Below are 21,354 nucleotides of genomic sequence, written 5' to 3'. Positions count from 1 at the left end.
TCGTTGTGCTCAATACCAGGAGTGAAATGTTTGTTGAAGGCAGCCGTACAAAGATATGAAACAGTCTGACTGAAGGATCAGTTTTTAAAATTATATGCAACAATTTTGCGTCAGCAGAAAATATTTTAGAGCGTGTATCTAGTTGCTGTACGATTTTTAAGAGCAGGAAAAGGCAATGCCTAAAAAGCACTGAAATGCAAAAGGTAGTTCAGAGGAGTAATGACCGCATTGCCACCTCAGTGTTCAAAAATCAGCTCATGCTAAAAATATCCTAGGACTGACTCTGAATTGTGACTATTTAACATTTGCTGGTTCTTTGCCTCCAGTATTTGAATGTTTTGAAGGAACCTTTTTGTTTTTTCCAAGACTATTCCAGCAAGGGTAGTAGAAAAACCTTGAATTTGTTTTAAATAGGAGTTGAAGCTTTCTTGGTAGTTGAATGGATCCAGAAGTATAGACTGTTGTTGTTGTTGTTGTCCTCCCCTCAGTGATGATCAATTATTTTAAAAATAATGACAAGTACACGAGACTGGGAAAAAATCTATTACTCATGTACTTAAAAGTATGCAATTTTATCTGACGTTGTAGCTTTGCTCTGGGCAGTTCCAAAATAATCTAGATTTCATAGAGGTCTTTAGAGTCTATGAGGTTTCAGAAGGACGGGAAGAGACATGAACATGACTGTCTGACCTGTGGGGCCAGCCTGAGTCTGCAGATGTGCAGCTCCATGCAAGTTCAGCTCAGGTGGCAACATTCCAGATGTCTGCACACTTCAGTTTCTCCTGAGTCCACCACAGTTTACTACTCAGTCTGTTGGACCAGAGTAGCTCTTGTGGAGCAATCGGCATGTCCACGCTGTGTCCTTCAGTTGTTCTGGATCTATCAGATGGTTCTTAGTGCACAGATTTTTCTAATTTGCCTCTGTCCCTAGTGTTCCATGTGGGCTATCTCTGAAGCTCAGGACTGTGCACTTGGGGACCTGACCCTCTCTCTCCCATCCCTGCTGTGACAGCTTGGGAGCAGAGTTAGTGAGAAGCGTTTACGCAGACCTGGTCCTGCCCCTGGCTGGGTGGAATTGCTACTCCCAGTGAAAATGTGCTACCACTTGCAGTTTTCAGGCTTATTACAATTATGATTAGTTTTGTGGTTTTTTTAACCGAACGATTTGGAAGTTATTTATTTAACTAACACATAGAATTAACTGTTCTATCTTAGTCTTTGGACACTGAGGTGGATGAGTGATATATTTAAAGATGCAGAGGGAGTCTTTGTCAGGTCTTGGTGTGCAGTTTTGTATTGGGACCAGTGTTCTCTCTTTAAGGCCAACACATGTGTACTGTTTAACACTGAACTTAACAGGCATTCTGCCATTCGTATGTGCTGTCCTCCAAAATTTCAGTGTGGTGAAATACTTGAATTTTGAATCAGACTCTTAGGTATTTATATGGAAGGGACATGGTGTAAATAATGGTTTAACTAGGATGTTTGTGTATGGGTTTGGTGTTTTTGTTTAGTTGGTTTTGGGGTGTGTTTTTTGGTGTGGTTTGGTTTGGTTTTTTTTTTTTGGTGGTTTGTTTGGTTTGTTGTTTGTGTGGTTTTTTGTGGTGTTTTTTTTTGGTTTTAGGAGAAGAGAATACAATGTGGTTCAAAGCATGAGGCAATTAGAGCTGTATTTTAGAGATTAAAGATCATGCTACTTGTATTTTTAGTGAATTAAATACTTTCTTTTGTTTCATTAATTGTGATTTTCAGCAGCGTTTTGGTTCATTTGAATGCTTTGATCTTTCCATACTTTGGGTGCCTTCAAATGCACTGGAGATGCATAAGTCCGTTTAAAACATTGAGATTTTTATCACCTTGGAAGTTGCTTCTGCTGTTTCTGTGAATGAGACAGCCACACAGAAATACAGCAAGAGAAGCAGGATCCCTTAGTTGGGAAACACTGCAAACATGATGGTTTACGCTATTCCTACATGGCAGATGCTGTTGTTGCATTTTGCTGGCAAAAAAAGGAACACAAACCTGGCTGGGCTTTGTTACATCAGGTCACTGTTGTGCTGCTCCGCAGTGGACTTTGCTTTTATCCGCTGATTGTCTTTCTTGCAGTGTCAGTATCAGACCCAAGCTGCACTCATACTATGTGATAACAATCCATCCAGCTGACAGTGCTTGGTTAATGCTGACATTTAAGTTAGTATTTCTGTTAAATGACTGCTGTAAAATTCTGCTTCCATTTCCTTCATATAATGTCCTGCCCACTGTTATGTACCCATCCAGGAAACTCTTGTGTATTCAAGTTTGGTGTACAAATACATCAGCACAATTCTGATATATTTGTCAGTCATATTCCTTAATAGAGCTGTAATTCTCTATCTAAATCCAATTACATACAGTTTTCTTCCAAAGTTTCCCTTGCTAAGTTCTTTTAGATTCACAAATGATATAATGTATTGTTCTCTATTTAAACATGAAAAGATTATGTTGTCATTTCCAGACTTGACTTGTCAGTTTGAGGGAGAGGAGTATTCCTCTCCCCCTGCACTTTGTTGTGTTTTTCAGAATGTCAGTTGTTGCATTCTGTAATACCCAGGACGGTATAGTATCTTTCTTCTGTAACTGCAGCATATATAAGTTTATGATTTAAAGATATATCTGAAGCTTTTTAACCTCAAGATCTGGAGTGGCAGATGCCATAAAACAAATTTGCTTGCTTTTCATTCTTACTTTCTGATGGTATAGCAGATTCTGACATGTTCTCATTAACCTTTTCCAAAGAGTTAAACTGTGCAAGTGCATAATGTATATTTTATCACAATTTAATCTGAGATCTTTTCCTGATATTAAGAAACAGCTCATGCCTGTTTCTCCATGGGCTGATGGTTAGAGATGTAGCAAGTAGCAGTCCCAGGTCATTCATGGATCTGGTGTCTCTGCTCACCCGTGAAGAATAAGAATTTCTAGGAGTAACTAATTTACTCAAAGGCTGTGCCAAGTTTTATGTAGATTAGGGTGTGCCTGTATTACTTGTCCCTTATTTCTTAAGGTTTTGTTAGTTTTTCTCCTAATGTGTTGTTGGTTTCTTTTTATTCTTTTTTTTTTTTTTGTGTTAATCTTTGTAATGATATTTTGGGCTTATTAGGTTAATGAAGTTTCTAAAACAGTACCACTATTAAGAGTTCAACCTTTACAGTGCAGTAAAGGTTGAATATGGTTTTAGTAGCCGTTTTTCAAACTAGATGTTAACTTTACTAATAAAGAACGTGGCGTGTTTTCAAAATGCGGGCCAAATTCTTGATTAACAAGTATGAATTTACATTTATTGATCTTATTTAACATCAATACATAATGCCAAATGACTTGCCTGTTAAATTAGGCTGAAATTAGCATAGCCAACCTATGATTGAGTGATTGCCATTGGGGTATTTACCAGATTCCCTTCAGCATCATATTCTTTTGTCTTAAGATTATTTGAAACAGTGTTTTGTTCTGTAAGTTCTAGTAATAGGCTGTTTATGCATGACATATACATGTATGAAATTTTATAAATGCTGAAACCACATATTGATGGCACGCTGCAGGATGAAATCTGACAACATCCATCATCACTGTTTTTCTTCTCCAGATCTGAAGTCAACCAGCTTAGTCAGGAAAAAGAGTATCTTCATGTCAGATTGGAGAAGATGCAGAAACGAAATGATGAATTGGACCAACAATGTGTCCAGCATGGGAGAATGCATGAGAGGATGAAGTCGAGGTAGGAGGTCCTGTTAATCTGTCAGTATGTGGTATGCTCTGCTGTACCTGTTGTGTAAACATAAAAATGACACCGTGTTGTTTGAAAGTATGAAAATGACTACCCCTTCCCCTCCCCAAGCATTCTGTCAAGTTTTTTTTATGATGTCTTTTGCTTGTGCCATTTTGGATAAATAAAAGGAAAGCTTGAACAACAGTCTTCCAAAGAATTTAAACCTAGTACATATGTGTGTGGGCTGCTTCGGCTGTTCTCTGCTATAACTTGGATGAATTGTCTTACCATATTAAAAAAAAAAAAGGGGGGGGAGGGAGAAAGGAGGCTATTCAGCTATTCAGTAACAGGAATGTAGAGTACAGATGTGCATTCCGTTATGCCATGTAATAGCTGTATTTTTGGGGTTTACCATCATACCTTTTTCAGTAATATTTAACTTGCATAAACTTGTATAAAAAAACAAATCTTACTGAAGATCTTAATAACCAGAGAACTATTAGCAGCTTCCAGGCTCCACTAGCCTTTTCAGGGAAGCAGCAATGTCTTCAGGAAGAGCTGAGAGCAGCTGCAGCAAGACTAGTAAGAAATGCATTGTGCTAGATGGCTTTTAAGATCACTATGCAGGCTTTTCTGTTTTGGTACCAGAAAGTTCATCTATGCTTTTGTGTTCTTTCTTTGCACTCCCCATTCAGTGTAACAGGCACTAGAAAATGCTGAGATGTGGCTGGAGAGGTGGAGGATAAAGTAAGGAGACAGCTGAGAGGCAGCTCTGCAAACCAAATCAGAAGGCTACCTCTTCTTCATAGTGAAAGGCTAAATGCATTTCACTTCATTTGGTCTGGATAGTCCTGGCCTGGGAAAAATTCTGTTTGTTTGGGGTTTTTTTGACCGCTGACCAGCTGATAGGAACAGATTTAATGTGTTGGGTTTTTTTTTCCTGCTGTCTCTTCATTCTGTGTCTGTCCATGTCAACTTATTTCTTGCAAGCATTTTGTGCATTCTGTTCAATGTCCAGACCTCATATTTTCCTCTTTCGGTTTTCTCTCTGTACCTCATCCTGTTCTTCCATAACCCAGAATTTTCATCATCTTTTATAGCTCAGAGAACAAAGAAATTCAGAATGCTACATCTATGCCCCTAATCTATGTGATCACATAATTTTTGCATTTATCTCACCTCCCTTTTGGTTTCATTACTCGTGGTGGATTCTTAGCATACAGGGGATGTACACTGAAGATTCAGGGTTACTTTCAGCAGGAAAAATACCATGTTTGTATTTGGGTTTTTTTCTTAGGTGCTCTTCTGTAGAGTTATTAGTATCTAGTTCAATTTAAGACTGCTTTGTAAGTTTTTAGGACAACATTTCCTCTGTCAGAACCAAAGGAAATAGACCTACTGGAAAATGTTTCTCATTCTCTACTGCAGCAGAAATGCTTATACACTAGAAAAGATGGAAAGCATTAATCCAGAACAGAAAAGTGGTTTGAAAGCAGAGTGGTCATGCTGCAGGCAGTGCCTTACCTTCTGCTGCTGTTTTACTGACAACAAGGACAGAAAAAAGGACAGTGATAGTATTTGTATTAAATATTTTGGAATATCTAAATAGGGCAGAGGTTATCAGATATTTCAATTATGAACAGTATACTTTACCAGCATTTTAAGAAGGGACTCTTTTAACATATGTTTAATTGTGATCTTGCACTATATTCATTTGAAATCCAGGTAGCAAGTGGCAAGAGTGATATAATCAACTGCTTTAAAAATTCAGTGTAAACTAATTTTAGTTTCCATATGAAAACTGTAATAGATTTTCAGTATCAGTTCTCAAATGCTATAAATTGGCTATGAAGTAATCAGATCTAGATGAAGAAAAGCAGGAAGCGTAACTATAAAAACAAATATCCCAGTTTCTTACTTTGAAGGTCTTCCACCAAACGAAAATAGTGATTTTTTTTCCTTCTGATTTTGAAAACAGGGATCGCGCTATTCTATTTAGTAAAGGTAGAAGAACAAATAATAATACAGTTTTTTGCCTCTGAGTTTCACCCATCACTCAGATACTAATAATCACAAAAATGTTAAGGATAATTACTTCTTAACACAGTATGTGTCCCCTTTGCACACAGCTGCAACTAACACAGGTCTTTTTTGCAACACAATCCTGCAAAGGGGGTTCCTACCTAATTTTCTAGCTTTTGTTGTTGTACTGTTTATAAAGTTTCTTTATCAAAATATTTTTGACTTAACTTGGGACCTAACATTTGCATTTAAGTAATAAGGAATTGTGATATTTATTTAAGAAGAAATCTCTGTCACTACTTCTGTTCTTGTAGGAGACAATGACAGGCCCTGATAGAACTATTTTCTGGAAGGAGCAAGATATCTTTCATCAATCAGAACTTCTTTTGGAGCAACAATGTTCTAGCAATTGTGATAGTTGCATTCCTGAAAGTGAACAGGAGAACTCTTTTTCTGCCATTCCTGTCTTTGTCTGAATACATGCTGCAAGTGAATATAGTCCAAAATTATGTAAGCAGGTTTTAAAGAGATTACTTCAAATTGCAGTCATTCAAGATGATTTTGAATTGGCCTTTTCAATCTAATGCAAATAGCTGCCCCTTTCAGTGTGTTTTTGCTTAGTGGAATACAGCACTAAAAGAAATAGGTGTCCCTTTTAAATGATACAGCTGACACATGCTGTTGGGGCAAACTTGAATTGAAAGATGTCTCGTCTGCAGGACTAGGATCACATGTTAAGACTGCAGTGGAGCTTATGTAGAAATGTTCATTTAATGTTGTTAGTCTAGCAATATTGTGATTCTTTGCTTTAGATACATGTATGTTTTTTTTTCTTTTTCACATTAGTTTGTTATTGTTTGGTTTGGGTTTTTTTCAGCTATGTACTTTTTCATTTCAGGCAGTGATTTGTTTAGCTAAGTAGATTTATCTCAAAAGTATTAATTAACATGACATAGCATCACTGCTGTGCCACTGGCAGTGAGCTGGTCAGCATGTGTGACTTTATGAATCTGAGTCTTGGAGAAATGAATTCATGTCCGTTATGTGGCAAAGAGCATGTTGGTATGCATTTTCAACCTCAACGCAAATTTTCTTATTAAATTCTTCAAATTCCCATTATATAGATGTGTGTTCATAGTAGAATGTAGCAGGGAGCAGAAAGTACAGGATTTCTTATAAGAAGGCAGCTATAAAGATAGAAAACTAGCCAAGAATAAAAAGACTATGTAGCAGAACTAAAAGGTTAAACTACTTTTCTGTTTTCCTTCTGTGCTCAAATCCACAAAAAATAAATAGATTTCAGAGGAAGGAAAATCCAAAATCAAATTAATTGGGTAACTGTTTGCATAATGTTGGTTCATTCTCTCCTTTGTTTTCATCTGAAATCAGAGATGTGTGTTTTCACCTTTGTAGTTAGACTGCTTCTGTAAATGTAGATCCTCTTTCTTACAAGCTCTGTTCTTTTCCAATTTGGGGAGGAAGGAGTAAAAGACAAGAATCTGCTGATATTTGTTACTGATACATATTTACGCATAAATAATATTTGCCCAAGCTGCCGTGGGTCAGGATTTCATCAGGCTATTTAAGTTTTCACTGAACTTAGTTAACAACTCTTTTAGGTACAAGGTCCAATTACAGCTTTGCTTTTCTGCATCTATTCCTTGTCTCATAAAGCAAGTATTTGATTGTAAGTCATCTATGTGGAGAATTTATTTTGTGGACAACCAGTGGGAAACACTTGACTTAATATAGCTATCGCTTTTCTGTGTCCATTTCCTGTGAAAGGCCCAGATGATATTTGGAAATACAGCAAATACGGAGTAGTGCCTCCTAGTAGGAGAAGAAAGTCCTAGGCAATTGCTTTCATTTTTTCAAGATGAGCTAGTCAAGCCTTTACTTTTTAACAAGCAGCAAAAAAAAAAAAACATATGGACAGTAGTTTGTATGAAGCATGAGGCTCTTTTGAAATCTTTTTAATAAAACATTAATTTAGAAGCTTCTACTGATTATTTTTTTCCAAACTAAGTTCAGCATATGGGATCTGTGGCTATGAATTTTCTCAAACTTCCATTTTGATGATTAGAATTGATAGTAGTGTTATTTTTGCTGTAATGTGTGTGGTCACTGTCCAGTCTGTGTAACATTAACAATAATAATACACTTTATGGAAATTTGGGGCGGGGGGGAGTTGTTGTGGTAGGTTTTTGGGGGTGACAGCATTTCATGTATTTCAAGTGTATTTTTGATAGCTAAAGTTAAAAAGAAGAGCCTACAGGACTGGCAGTTTGGGGCAGATGTGTGTCTATTCCTCAGGCATCAGTGGTTGTAAGTTAACTATAAAAATGTTGCAACCATCTGTGTAACAAGACGGCAGAGATCTGCTCTTGCCTGTTACTATAAATAAGAAGGAGATTTGTTTGACTTCATAGACATTGGATTTATAAAGACTATATGTGTCAAATTGCAGCTACATGCCATGTTGCTGAGATGTGTCTGCAGCCAACTACCTGGGGTGTCTTCCCCTTCAGACATTCTAGTGGAGTGCAGCAACTGTGCAGAAATGTCTGTATAGCACAACATGTGACAAATTATATTTGTTTTCTACCTATGAGGAAATGTATGATTCTTATGGGTAAGCTTATCTGGAAGAGTAGCTAAAATGGATTCTTAAATGGACCACTCAAGGAGTTAGAGAGAAAATATTACATTCAATCTGACAATTTTTTTTTTAAAGTTTTTCCTGACATTAAATCTATTTTTTGTTGCTGTTACTAAAAGCGTATCCGAGATCATGTATGCATGAGCGAACTCATATATATGAGAACTGAGACACAAATATATTGAGAATATAGCAGCAGTTTCAAGTAACTGATTCATAAAATCACGATAGCTGGTTTGCTGTCACTATTACACTTCTGAATAGAGATTTTTTTATTTGTTTGGGAGATCTTCAGTAGAACAACTTACTTAAATTATTCCTTGATAACTACAGCAATCAAGTGGCATTTCAAATTTTGCATTTTCTGTGTAAAGCTCCTTTATGTTTTTTTAAAAGGTTTTTAAGAAATAGTGATGGGTAGAAGAACTCAGTTTTGATCGTGGCCTAAAAAGCCTTTTTTTTTTCCAGTCCAGTTTGTTCTTTGTTGAATATATTGTCTTCCTTATTTTTATTTTACCGATAGGCTAGTATTTTTTTAAGTAACAGTGAGACAAATTTTACTGTCTTTTTACTAGACCAATCATCTGTTTTGAAATGCAATTATAGAATAAAAATACACCATATTGTGGCTTTTTAGTTTAAAATGCATTAATGCATATTTATGTTGAAAACAGAGATTACCATACGTAGCGTCCATAACGTCTTTGATATTAAAGTTGCGTCAGTGTTTAAAGAGCAGCATGATCCCCTTTTTCCTGAGCATCATTATTCACACCCACATATCTTTGGTGTGGTTTCACGGCGCCAGGCTTGCTGTAACAATTGGAGACGGACTTGTTTGTGGAGCCTTTCAAGCAAGGGTTGATAAAAAGGTTTGTGGTCCCTCTGTTCAGCATTACGGTGCAGCCAGATAAAACTCTCAGCTCTGTCCAGAATTTAGCATTCTCACTATTATTTTTTTATTGCTATTTAATAGACTCATGTTTTAGGTTGAGAAATGTATACTCCAAAGGAGTGCAATTAGGAAATAATCAATGGATGATGTACATTCATATATACACATATACATATAGATGTTGCAAATTCTGTCAGAGTCTGAAAGTGGCTTTTGTTTAATGTTTGGGTGTTTGCACACAGTTCACATACTCTGGAACAGAAACAATGTTCAAAATATATGTGTGTATATGTATATATACACACACACATATATATATGTTTGTCTATTTTTTCCCTCTCTCACTTTAAATAGATGTCTCTATATAGTGTGTATATAAATGCATATATTTATGCTTTCATGTGTATAATATTCCCATTCTAAATAGTTAATAAGTTATATAATAGGGCTTAATTAATATTTGAGAGCTTATTTAATTAAGCCCTCAAATACTGTTTTTAAAGATTTATTCACCAGCTACTTGAACAGTAGGTGCATAAAGCAAAAATTGTCTTAGTTGTTTGAAATCCTTAAAATGTACACTGGAAGTGAAATATATGGGATTTTCAGAAAACACTGCAAAATAGTATGCAAAGTAGTTGTTAGCCTTCTTAAGAAGCAAGTGACAAGCAGAGGGAAATATTGTACTCAATTCACCAACAGATGTTTAGGGAACTTAATGTTCTGTAAGATGTGTTCTACCCTGTTTCCCCAAAAATAAGACAAGGTCTTGTTAATAAGTTTTGGAGCAAAAATTATTTTTTTTTTTACATGTGTAGCTGCCTAGACACTATTTAAATTGACTTTTTAATGAACTGTAACTAGGGCTTATTTTTGGAGTAGGGCTTATATTTTGAGCATCCTCAAAAATCCTGAAAAACATGCTAAAGCTTATTTTGGGGTAGGTCCTGTTTTCAGGGAAACAGGGCAGGTCATACATACATACATATATATACATATGTCATATATATATATATATATATATATGACATTACATATATGTAGTTTAGATATTTCTTTGAGAATATATTGAGCTCCTTTGTAAAAGTACTTATGCCTCACTGCTCCAATTTGGACAACTGTTTCCAGAACCACTGATCTTCTGATTGGGATCCTTCTTATTTTTGGTCTCAGTTTCTTTGTGTTCAGCTTGTACCTACTTGTCTTTGAGCCAAAGTTGGGGTAAGTAGTTCATTTTTTCTGCTTTCAGATAGATAATTATAGACAATGGTTGTATCTCTTCAGTCCTACTTCTGAATAGTAAGTAAAGCTTTCTTCTTGTTGTTCTCTTTGCAATAAGCTCTTCATTACCATCCATTTTCTGATGATTGATTTTTTTTTTTTTTTTTTTTTTTTAGTATAGGCAATCAGTACTGTCTGCAGGGTTTTGGATGAGGTTGTTTGAATATCTTAGATGATGGAATTAATGTATTTACTGGAAATTCCTTGACTGATGGGTCCTACGATCACGTTTGCCTGTATGACAGCTGCGTAGTATTGGCAACTGGTAATCCTTCTCTATCCAAGAAGTGCATCCAGGACCTCTTCTTCCCAAGTAAATTCAAGTTGTTAGCAGAGACTTTTGCTATGAACTGAGAATGTGTTAAGTCCCTAGTATGAGACTTTGTGCTATAAGATTTCATCCCAGGTCTGCTGTTCCAACTTTCTGAGTCATCTCTTACTTTCTGTTTAGTATCCCAGTTTGCTAAACTGATGACTCCTCTTAAATTTATCAGCCCACTTCCACTCTTTTTGTGCTGAGTCATAATTCAAAATATTCAAAAATCTGTTTAAACTCTAAGAAATCCATTTATAATTCTTCTTCACCTTCAATTGTTCCTGTCAGCCGTGCTCTTTATTTCAGTCAGTTTCTTATCAACAACAGCTTAGCTAATGATTCCTAATGGGGCATGATATTTAATGTTTTACTGAAGCTAATGTAGGTAAGATTTATGGCATTTCCTTTATCAAAAAATCAGCTGTCAAAGAATTTAGGATTGACATGACAGAATCTGCTTGCTCTAACTTTTGTTTCAGTTTCTTATGTTTTCCGCTTACATTCATGTCTTTATATATTCTTTTTCTTTCAAAATTTGTTGTAGGCTATTCATACATTTGGGGTCATATTAATGGGCTGATAATTATGAGTTACCTTCCTTTTTAAGGATTAGCTAATACTGCATCTAATTGCACATTATGGTCAATGTGAGGAAGAACGTGTAGAGAAAAAAGCAGCAGTGTCTGTTCACTTTGCACATCAAGACAGTTGGCCACCATGATTTTATTGTTTTAGAAACTGGATTATACCTGGGAAAGTGATACCATAGACTGGGGAATAGTCAATGCCTCAAAGAAAAGCTAGGTGGAAAAATGGTCAGGTTTGCTTGCTTCTGTATTGAACAGCAGTCAGCACTCTGACACCCTCTCTGCTAAGAATCTGGTAACTGTCCACTCCTGAGAATATCTTCTACTGCTTTGACATATTCTGCCTTCTCCAAAACAGGCATGGGGATACTTCTTATCCATGCCATCAACTTCTGGGAGTCAAAGCCTTCAGCTCACTAATAGTAAGCTTGTGTTCTTGTCTACCAGGAATGTAAGAAGCCCTGAAATATCTGTGACATAAACCAGCACAACATAAGGTTCCAGGCTGTTCTTGTTACTTTCTGTTGTCAGCACAGTTGTTGGTTTTCAAATTTAAATGTTAATTTAGCATTAACGAAGAATTCTTGATTCTCTCCTCTAAAATGGAGGTGGATATAGGTGATGTCTTTGACAGCTCAGCCCAGACTCTCCTTGATATGGCAAGATCTAGAAATACTTTGCCCTGTGCAGATCATAACACTGATGCTGAAAAAGATGTGCATATTGGATAAAAGTGTACCCATGGCTTTCCAATGAAACTCCATTTTATTCTCCTACGTTTGCTACAAACCTGCAACTGTTTAAATTTTGGTTGGTGACTGCTTCTCGTGGTGATATATGATCCTTTTTGAGTTAATCCACCGATTACTCCTTCATCACCACTACATCTTCTTTGAAAGACATTGTCTTCAGTGCCTGGTGGTAGCACCTCTGGTCCATAGTAGCAGTCATGGACCAGTCTTCCTCACTGCTTTCCCCAGAGATGTGAAATAGAAAGTGAGCAGACTAGATCAAAGTGCTCCTTTGCTGGCTTATTCAGAAAAACGTAGTTGTGTAATGGCAAGAAATAGCATCAAAAAGCATGTCACACTTCTTTTATGTACAGAAAGGTATCCAGACCTATGGAATAAAGCTTTCTACCCAGGATAGCAGCCTTTCTGATACCATATAAACTCTGGAGGGCAACCTTCCCCATGTTCCTCCTAGAAGTATGCACTATTTCACAGTCTTTAGCAAGTCTTGATTGTTTAGACCATCTAAAAAATTGAATTGTTGAAATCCCTGACTGTTATACTCACCTTGTTTTTCTTTATTACATATTGTGTTGCATCTGCCTTTTTAAAGTTCATTTTTCTGTACTGTATTTCTGTGATATCCTTGTGTGTGCAGAACATTTAAAAAAAAAAAAAAAAAAAGAGTTTTCAGATAGCCACTGTGAGACTAATGCTATGCAATAGTTCACCAGCAAGTATCTAGTTGGGATATTTCACAGTAGTTGGGATCTTCCTGTTGGACTGTAAGTGAATTCACAATAAAGGTAAAATCCAACTATTAACTGCTTTGGCAAACTACTTGAAGCAGGAGCAGATTTCCTTCTGGTTTTGATTTCTGTGTATAACTCAGATTTTCAGACTAAGGCTGTTGAAAACCGTCTTCTCCCAGAGAGAGGGGAACTGAAAATGAAGACAGATGAGTAACATCTAGAGAGCTTTGCAAGTGTGTTGTGACAATTCACCAGCTCTGTAACAAAGTTAATGCACCTGTGTGCTTTCAAGGTTATTGTCGTAAGAGGAGGAGACCCAAACCTAATGACGATTTATGTTTTAATGTAATAAGTGAGTAGATTTTTGCAAGGCTATTGGAAGGCTGCTTTTCCCCGTTAACTTCGGTGTTTTGATTGCTTCCATTGGGTCTAGTCCTGCTCCTATGGAAGCTGATACAGCTGTGGCTGCTCCCATTTTCCATATACAGATCTCGCCGGCCTTTAAATCTTTGGCAGTTTAGCCTTGATATGTCTTGTGCCAATAGTTCTAGCACTAATGTTGCACTTAAAGGTGGGGCTTTTCCCTTCACGCTTTTTGTTTTCCATCTTTCAAACTAATTGGAAGTGCTGGTTTTTTATGCATTATGAGACTGAAGACTTAATTTTTCTGTGGTTTTGTTCTCTAAAAAACAGAACTTTTGCCTGTTTCTTGTCTAACTTAAACTGTCATTATTTTCTGGAGCTCCAGTCATATTCATTATCTGCTTTCTGAGTGAACTCTACTAAAAAACTAAATACTAAGAAGTAGTTGTGTTTATTCTGCCTTGTGATAGTGTTAATCAATAGAAACAGGCATTGTGCTAGTTTCTGGAAATACTGTCTCAAATATCTTATCCCACATCTGCTAAATGCAGAAGTCGTAGTGAAATAGAAATTATGAAGAGGCTATAAGGAAGGATGGTATGATAAGACATACTTAGCATCTAGATTTCTAGTATCCTCAAGACAGCATTATGTGTGCTGAGGTGGTCTTAGTTTGGTTCTCAAATAAAGCAGCGACAATGGAAAATATGGAAGAAATGGAAAAGGCTAATAGGATTATGTTGTTTGTTTAACTTGTTCTTTGTGAACAGTAAATTCATATATGGAGGGAAAGGAAGGGGGAATGAGTTGTTGAGGTTTTCTTGTGGTGTTTTTATTCTTTTTTTTTCCTCTTTGTAACCTCAGAGAGACATATTCCACCTTTAGTTACACATATGGAAATACATTCTTGTCCCAGATATGATATCTTATTACTTTGGACTTGATCCTGAATGTTCTTGAGAATTCTGATATGATTCAACTCAAGGTTGCTAAATACTTCCAGGTCTCCAGTTTCAAAAGGTTGTCTCAGTCACATGGCTGACATTGCAATAATCTTTTCTCTGCTTATGTAAAGCGGGATAATCTTTTTGAGCGCTACATGAGCACTTCCCACACTACCAGGATTTAGCTTTAGTTTTTAGCTATGTCACTTGCATGTAGTCAGAAACAACTTTCACATTTTAGGGTTGTTTTTTGTGTGTGTGGTTTGCCTTTTTTTTTTTTTGTTTCGTTGGTTTTCAGTGGTGGTGGTGGTTTTTGTTTATTGTTTTTTGGGTTTTTTTCTGCTTTGCTTGGTTCACTTCAGTGACTGACCTTTTATATAAATGCATATATAAAAAGTGTGTAAATATACGCATATATATATATATATATACACACAAACATAGTTTCAGAACTAAAAAAAGGTTATCTGTAAATTGACATCAAGCATGCACAATTGCACAAAATAAATGTTTGGAAGCATGTGACTTAAAAGCACTTTAACTTTTACCACTGTGAAGGCTGTAAACTGCTGTGCCTTATCACACATGTGTTAGATGATGCAAGTACTTGTGCCTCCCAAATCAGTTTTATGAATAAAATGAACAAACAAGCTGAGCAGAGGCATATGTATCCTTGGGAAAGGGCTTTTATGGGCTGGTCAGAAATGGAATTTCTCCATTGACTTTCTGTAACATCAACCCACGTCAATAAAATCCACAGGAAATGTGTCTAACACTTTGTCCTTTCTAAATTTCAATTTTTAATAGCAAGAAGATACTCCAGGCAGTTCATTTCTGGGGGATTATTACATTTCTCAGGTGGCTGAAGTCACTCACCCTTGAGCCTTGTGCCTTGCAACATACCCGAGGCAAGCAATAATCCCCAGCAAGGCACTGCCTGTCTTATCTTATTGCTTAATTATTATACCTATTTAATGCTGCTTAGAACATTGTCAGCTGTTGAGAAAAGGTAATTATCACTAGTCAAATGAAAAACACTTTTTTGGCTGCCTTACGGATACACATTTTACTGGTACCTTGATACATAATGAAGCCTGATAGCAAAACTTTTGCTTGTCTCTTCTTCAAGCCACAGCTGTTTCCCTGCTAAATTCATCCCATCTGTCTCCCCTTCCGTAAGGCTGTAGGCAGTATAGCATAAGTACAGAAGCAGTTCAGTGCTATTTTGGATAAACATAGCTGAAATTTGAATCTTTGCCATTTGCAATGCACACATTTTGTTTTACTGCTGTAAAGAGAGCTGTCAAAATAAAAACTACATGGATAATTTACTGAAATACAGTCAAATAAAGGGATGATCAAAGAGGAAAAATGAAGATATTATATAGGGTCACTCTCATGGTGTATTCTAAACAATGTGATTGTTGACCTCTTGACATGGCTTGGTTCAGAGAATTTTGTAGCCAATAAAAAAAGTAGAAGCCACTGAATTAGAACATAGCATGAAGAATTCCAGGCTTCATGGCAAAAATGTTAATTGTAGCAGGCAATTATTTGTGATAGTGCCTTGTTCAGATATATTTCTTTGCTCATTTTATAAGCAGTATATCATTATGTAAGATAATACGGCTTGGAAACTAAAACCAACATTTCTGTTTGTGAAACTTTGTCTTTGAAAATGGAAGGTCACCACAATGGTCACTGTGGGGCAATGGCAATCCACACTCTCCTTTACTCTTTACAGTTTTAGTTGACATGCAAAAATATGTATTGAAGCTGAAAATCATTGTCTTTGAGTTTGTTGTTCTAAATTGGACTGATGGTCAGTTACCCAAGGCTTGTGTTCGAAAATTCAGATTTTCTGGAACGAAAGATCCAAATCCCAGTAAGGTCTGCTTGATAGTTCTCCTTTGACTTGAATAAATTGAGTGTTGTGCAATATACAATATTTGAGACTTTCAGACCATACTCCCTTTTTAGAAGTTCCCTGCTCTGCTGAAGTGTTAAAATCCTATGGCACCTCTAGTAAGAGAAGGGCTTTGATCACTACATCTTGAATACATTTTCCTTTCACTGCATTATTGTGTTTTATGTGGCCCACCACAGAGAAGACTGTATTTCAACAGCACTGTGTCTGTATGGTTGGTAAACGCTTGAGTCTTTTGTAGGAGAACCTTAGAATCTGCTTCTAGGTTAGCCCTGTTATGTTTTTGGAGTAGTTCCATGTTCTGTGAAGGTTAATTCTTGAAGGCTAGTGCTTCCAAATTTGTAATGTGTTAGGGAAAGGTGTACAGAACCATGTTTGTCCTAACCTAGAAGATGCCTTTATTGACAGAGAAAGAAATAGATGAAGAAGTTAATGTTAGTGAACAATGAAATTATCTCAATATAAATTAATCTAAATGTTACAAGCAGAAAACGTGTTTGGGAAAAAGCACTTTGTGTAGTTCAGTACTATGGAAATAACTTCCTTTTTCTTCTGTCTCTACCTCAATATAAAACACTATAATCAGTTAAGTCATTGTCTCCTTCAGTATTTACAGGATTGTTTTCAAGATGTAGCAAAAGAAACAAAGTCTTTCATAATATTACTAAGAAAGGAACTGCTACATGAAAAGCTTATACGGTGATTTTCTTGTAAATATACGTAAAATCAGTACTCTGTGGCAAGAACCAAGACTGCATTACTCCTTCTCATTTGCAGAAATGTTGAAATTCCTCTCGTTTTATAGACGCTAAATTGAAATATAATCAAAGGTTGTGAAATATTATTTTTAGGGGTTTTTTAAGTAGTGTGGATATTTATAAGAATGTAATTCTAATCTAGGCAACTGAATGTTGGTATTTAGTCCTCCTGTAACTAATGCAGGAGCTGGTAACACAGCTACTGCACCAGAACTGGTACCCTCATGGAAGAAAGACTCCATCATTCTTAAAGGAAACCAAACTCTTCAAGGACTCCACCATATGTAAAGGCATCTGGTGCTCTGCCTCCCTTCGTGTTTGACTGAAAAAGTAGTTGTATAGGCTTGTCTGAACACTTACTAGGTCACCAAAGTATTGCAGTAAACATCCAGGTCCTAGGACCATCTTGGAACAATTGCGTTTATAGTAAATATATTGTGATATTCTTGGAAGTTCTACTAACATCTGAGCTTGCCTTTTAAAAATAGTGCCTATGGCTTGGCCATCCAATTTTGTATACAACTCTGTAAGTCTCTTGCAGTTAAAGGAGAATGTTTAACATCTGATAGAACATAAGCATGTACCAACTTAATATTTAAAGAAACTTAATAAGCTCCACCCCCCTCCCCCTTCCCCCCAAGGAGATATTTGTTACATATTGGAAGGGGTTAGTCGCTGCGTTTTTTCCAAACATGATTCCAAAGCTGCAAATTTCTAAAGAAAGCTCAATTTTTACAAAGGAATTTTACAGGGTTGGTGCAAATGAGATTAAGGATAGAGAAGTGGACAAGATCAAAAGCAAAACAGGTTATAGTGCTTCTCTTTCCCATGCGCATAGTATTAATAAAGCTGTCAGTTTTATGCTTTTCACATATTTTTTTATCCTTTACTTTTGCAGTTTAGAGTGCCTTACCGTAAGTACATGCATTTGTTGATGATGTGATCAAAAATCCAAGATTATGTGAATTCCAGGTGATTCTTCACCTGCAGTGCTGAGTATGCTCCCACTGTTGGGACTGCTTGTGGTGATCTGGGTCTAATAAGGGAGCTTCCTTTTGTCAAATCTAGCACTTAAATACTCATTTGGTTTTGCCTGGCCATCATCTTTCTACTTACATCCAGGATTTTCTGCCTATGTGTTTTTTAGATCAGACCAAAGGCCCTATATTTCTACTCCTTCTTTCTGCAGGTTAGTGTAAGGACAAAAGGAAAAGAAGGAATGGGTCAGAGGGAATCACATACTACCAGACAAATAATCCATGAAGCAATATGGAAGAAGAAAAACGCTTCTTTAAAAACAAAAGAAGAAAAAGACTAATTACAGTGCTGTTTTCTGTTATTTTTCCTTTACCTTTTCATGCTTTTCTTGGCTTAGGATAGTTCTAGGTACTCCATCTCGGTAATACATGTGGAAGGAGTGTTTCCTGATAAAAATGCTCTGAAGATTTCTAGATCTTGTACAAAAAAGAAGGTTTTTGTTACGTACACAGTGAACAAAAACCTCTGCTTGCTCAAAATTTTTCATGCAACTTACTCGTTTGCTCAGTTGCCTCGTGAGTTTACATGATCAAAATCAAAATCCAACAATCTTTAGAGAATATTATTACTTTCACTGTATCTCTGGCTGGCTGCTCCTACTTTAAACTGCCTCTATTTTGACAATTTTTATACTTTGTTGTTGTTAATTATTATTAGTGCTTTGATGTTCTGATTAGATATAATTTGCAAGTTCCACTATTTGAAATATTTTTAATAGCAAAATGACACAATCTGAACAATACATCCTGCCTATATGGTACATCAATGTTTTTCTTCATTTTGTCTAGGCTCTCCCAAACATAGAAATTATAACAGATGTTGTAAGTACTTGGAGTTCATCTAAAAAACAAAATCCCTTTTGTTCAGCAGTAGTCCAGGGTGTTGGGTTTTTGTGGTGTGTTGGATGTTTGGGGTTTTTTGTTGTTATTCGTTGTTTTTTGTTTGTATGGGGGTGTTTTTTGCAATTTTTTTTTTCTATTAACAGTGCATTTGCAAAGCTTACCTTTCATTGTTGTGTTACAATGTTTCCCTCGGAACTGTTCTTCTCCCAGTTGTCTCCGGACCTCGCACCACTCTGTTCCTTTTAAGCCCCACCTGTGTATAGAAGCTGCCCCAAACAGAGTTTTAAACAACAGGGACTGTTTGTGCAAAAACAGAGGTAATATTAATTTTTGTAAAAAGCAGAACTGATTAGAGTCCTGATAGTTAAATTAATTAGCAGCCCTCCCAGTTCCACTTCTGTTAAAGCAGTGTTGCAAGATAAATGTGTTCCTTCCCATGCTGCTTTCTTTCCCTTTAATAATCAGTGGAACTTTGGTTGCTGGAAACATCTGAATTCATTCAGTCCCATAAACACAACAGATAACTGTAGAGCAGAATTAAAAATGAGGGTTACCTGAGATGCTAGTGATATTTGTGTGAAAATACCATCTTGAAAATTCTGTTCCACTGAAATTTATTCTTTCATATTAAGCTAATTTCTATTCATATTTTCAAATAGCACATTTGGGAATTCTTTCCATTGTAATCTTTATGGGAAGGAATTTTTTCCTAATACTTCAGTGACTTTCTGCATCAGATTGGAGGGTAATGAGACAGTCAGTAATGTTTACATCAACAAATGTAAATTCAAATTAAATCTATTATTTAAATAGCATAATGGAAACACATGGTGCTTTGTAGTCATGTAATTAAAGAAGATCTGTGCCTCCAGGAGTTTATGATCTGAAGATCAAAACCATTTCCACATGCAACGGACCTCTTCTAAATATCAGTGTACAATTTGGGGATTGTTGTCTTGCATTTACTTCAGCATAAATTTTATTCCTGAGCAGAGGTTTCACCCAGGGCGGTGCAGTACTGTTTAGGATATAATTCATAAATGTTCTGTGTGATACTTTGTGCATGGGCAGGTGGTTTTTGGCATGGAAAAGCTTCATGTTTTGATGTCAGGTTTTATACTTATTTAACAGTAACGCTGTGGACTAAACTTTGCAGATGATACTAGTTTAGTTAGGGGAATGGGAGAAAATCTAATTGTAACCTTTAGAAAGTAGTCTGACTAGCCATGCCTTTTCTTTTTCTCCCTCCCTCCAGTTGTGAAAGTAATTTTGTGCAAAATTGCTTTTGAGTTAAATTATTCACTCATCCTGGGGCAATAGCCTGGATTCACTTTCCAGCTGAGCCAACTAAAAATATGGGAAACAGACCAGCCTAGTATTCCATTGTTGCCTTATATTATGTGGTGTTTTGGAAATGATGATGAAGGCAACCTGGATATTTCATGGATGAAATAATAGATTCATAAACTGAAAGCTTTATTTGCTATTTGTAATGATGTTTCCTCCCTTCCTTTCAAAATTCTGTGCTCACAAATCAGAGTTGTTGCTTTTACTTAAAAAGAAAAGAGGAACACAAAAAAAAAAAAGAAGTCAAGCCTCTCTGTCCTTTGAAGAAAGCTTTGCCTGAATTCCTGGCTAAGTTCCCTCAAAAGGCCTGGACTCCTTCAAAACTTGAAACAAAGTTCGGATCCCCACTAGGTAGAGTACGATGTTTAGTGTACTTCCAGTCTTAGTTTTCTCCCCACAATATGCTACAGAGTCTGGGTGTAAACACATAGGTTATTTTCAAGTGTGATGGTTTGGGATTTCTTCCAAATATCATCATAGCTAAGACCCTGAATTTAAAAGAATTTTTCATTTATTTTGGGTGTGTGGAGCTAGATGAAGACCTGTCCGTGAACCCTGTGACTCATAGGTAGCTACAAGCAATTAAACCCCTTTATCTCGGTAATGACTTCGCTGCAAAATAATTCAGAGGCTCTAAAAGGCAACTTTTGCCTTTGACCTCCTTGCCTGAGCATTTTCCTGAAGTTAAGGTCAGCTTGGACAGCAGCTCATAGGTTTGTGTATTTTGTTCCTTATTCCAGGGCTTTCTTTTCCTCAGTTGGTGCTGTTGCATAAGATTGCACAGCTCAGAAGGGCTACTGGGTTTGGTTTTCCTCAGTTATTTAATCTGTAAAATGTGAGTTCTGGTCATTTCCTGATCCTCTGAATGCTTTGAATTCTGGCAGCTGAGACTTCTGAGCATTTTGGGTTTGACCCATGGCAGTTCTTCTCCAAGTGTTGCATTTTAGTTTTACTCATACTGTGGTACAGATCCTGGCATTGCCGGTTTCAGGTCCTGTGTGTGCTGTGTGGAAATTACGCTGTCCTGATCTTTTCTAACATCTTCTAGGATAAAGCTGTGGAATCACTGTGTGTTACTAGTAGTAGTCATTAATGGATGTTACGGCTTTTCTTCCAGACCTCTCTGAGCAAAATTTTTGTGGGTCGG

The 21,354-nt window shown here is 36.5% G+C and overlaps 1 protein-coding gene across 11 annotated transcripts in view; it reads left to right on the top strand.

Annotated features, from left to right (window-relative positions):
* The window catches only part of SDCCAG8 (SHH signaling and ciliogenesis regulator SDCCAG8), a 111,233-nt gene that overhangs the window by 66,194 nt on the left and 23,685 nt on the right, over positions 1-21,354 (top strand). For all 11 annotated transcript variants that reach the window (XR_011738298.1, XR_011738297.1, XM_065833486.2 and 8 more), the window contains one exon: positions 3,623-3,754. Coding sequence is in view for 9 of the 11 variants with exons in the window: in XM_065833486.2 (XP_065689558.2) it covers positions 3,623-3,754 (132 nt within the window). In the remaining 2 variants the exon portion in view is untranslated. The remainder of the gene's footprint in view (positions 1-3,622; positions 3,755-21,354) is intronic.

The sequence above is a fragment of the Patagioenas fasciata genome, chromosome 3, assembly GCF_037038585.1.
Source record: "Patagioenas fasciata isolate bPatFas1 chromosome 3, bPatFas1.hap1, whole genome shotgun sequence".
Lineage (NCBI taxonomy): Eukaryota > Metazoa > Chordata > Aves > Columbiformes > Columbidae > Patagioenas > Patagioenas fasciata.
Note: the sequence above shows the minus strand (reverse complement) of the source record. Positions and strands in the feature narration are given on the sequence as shown.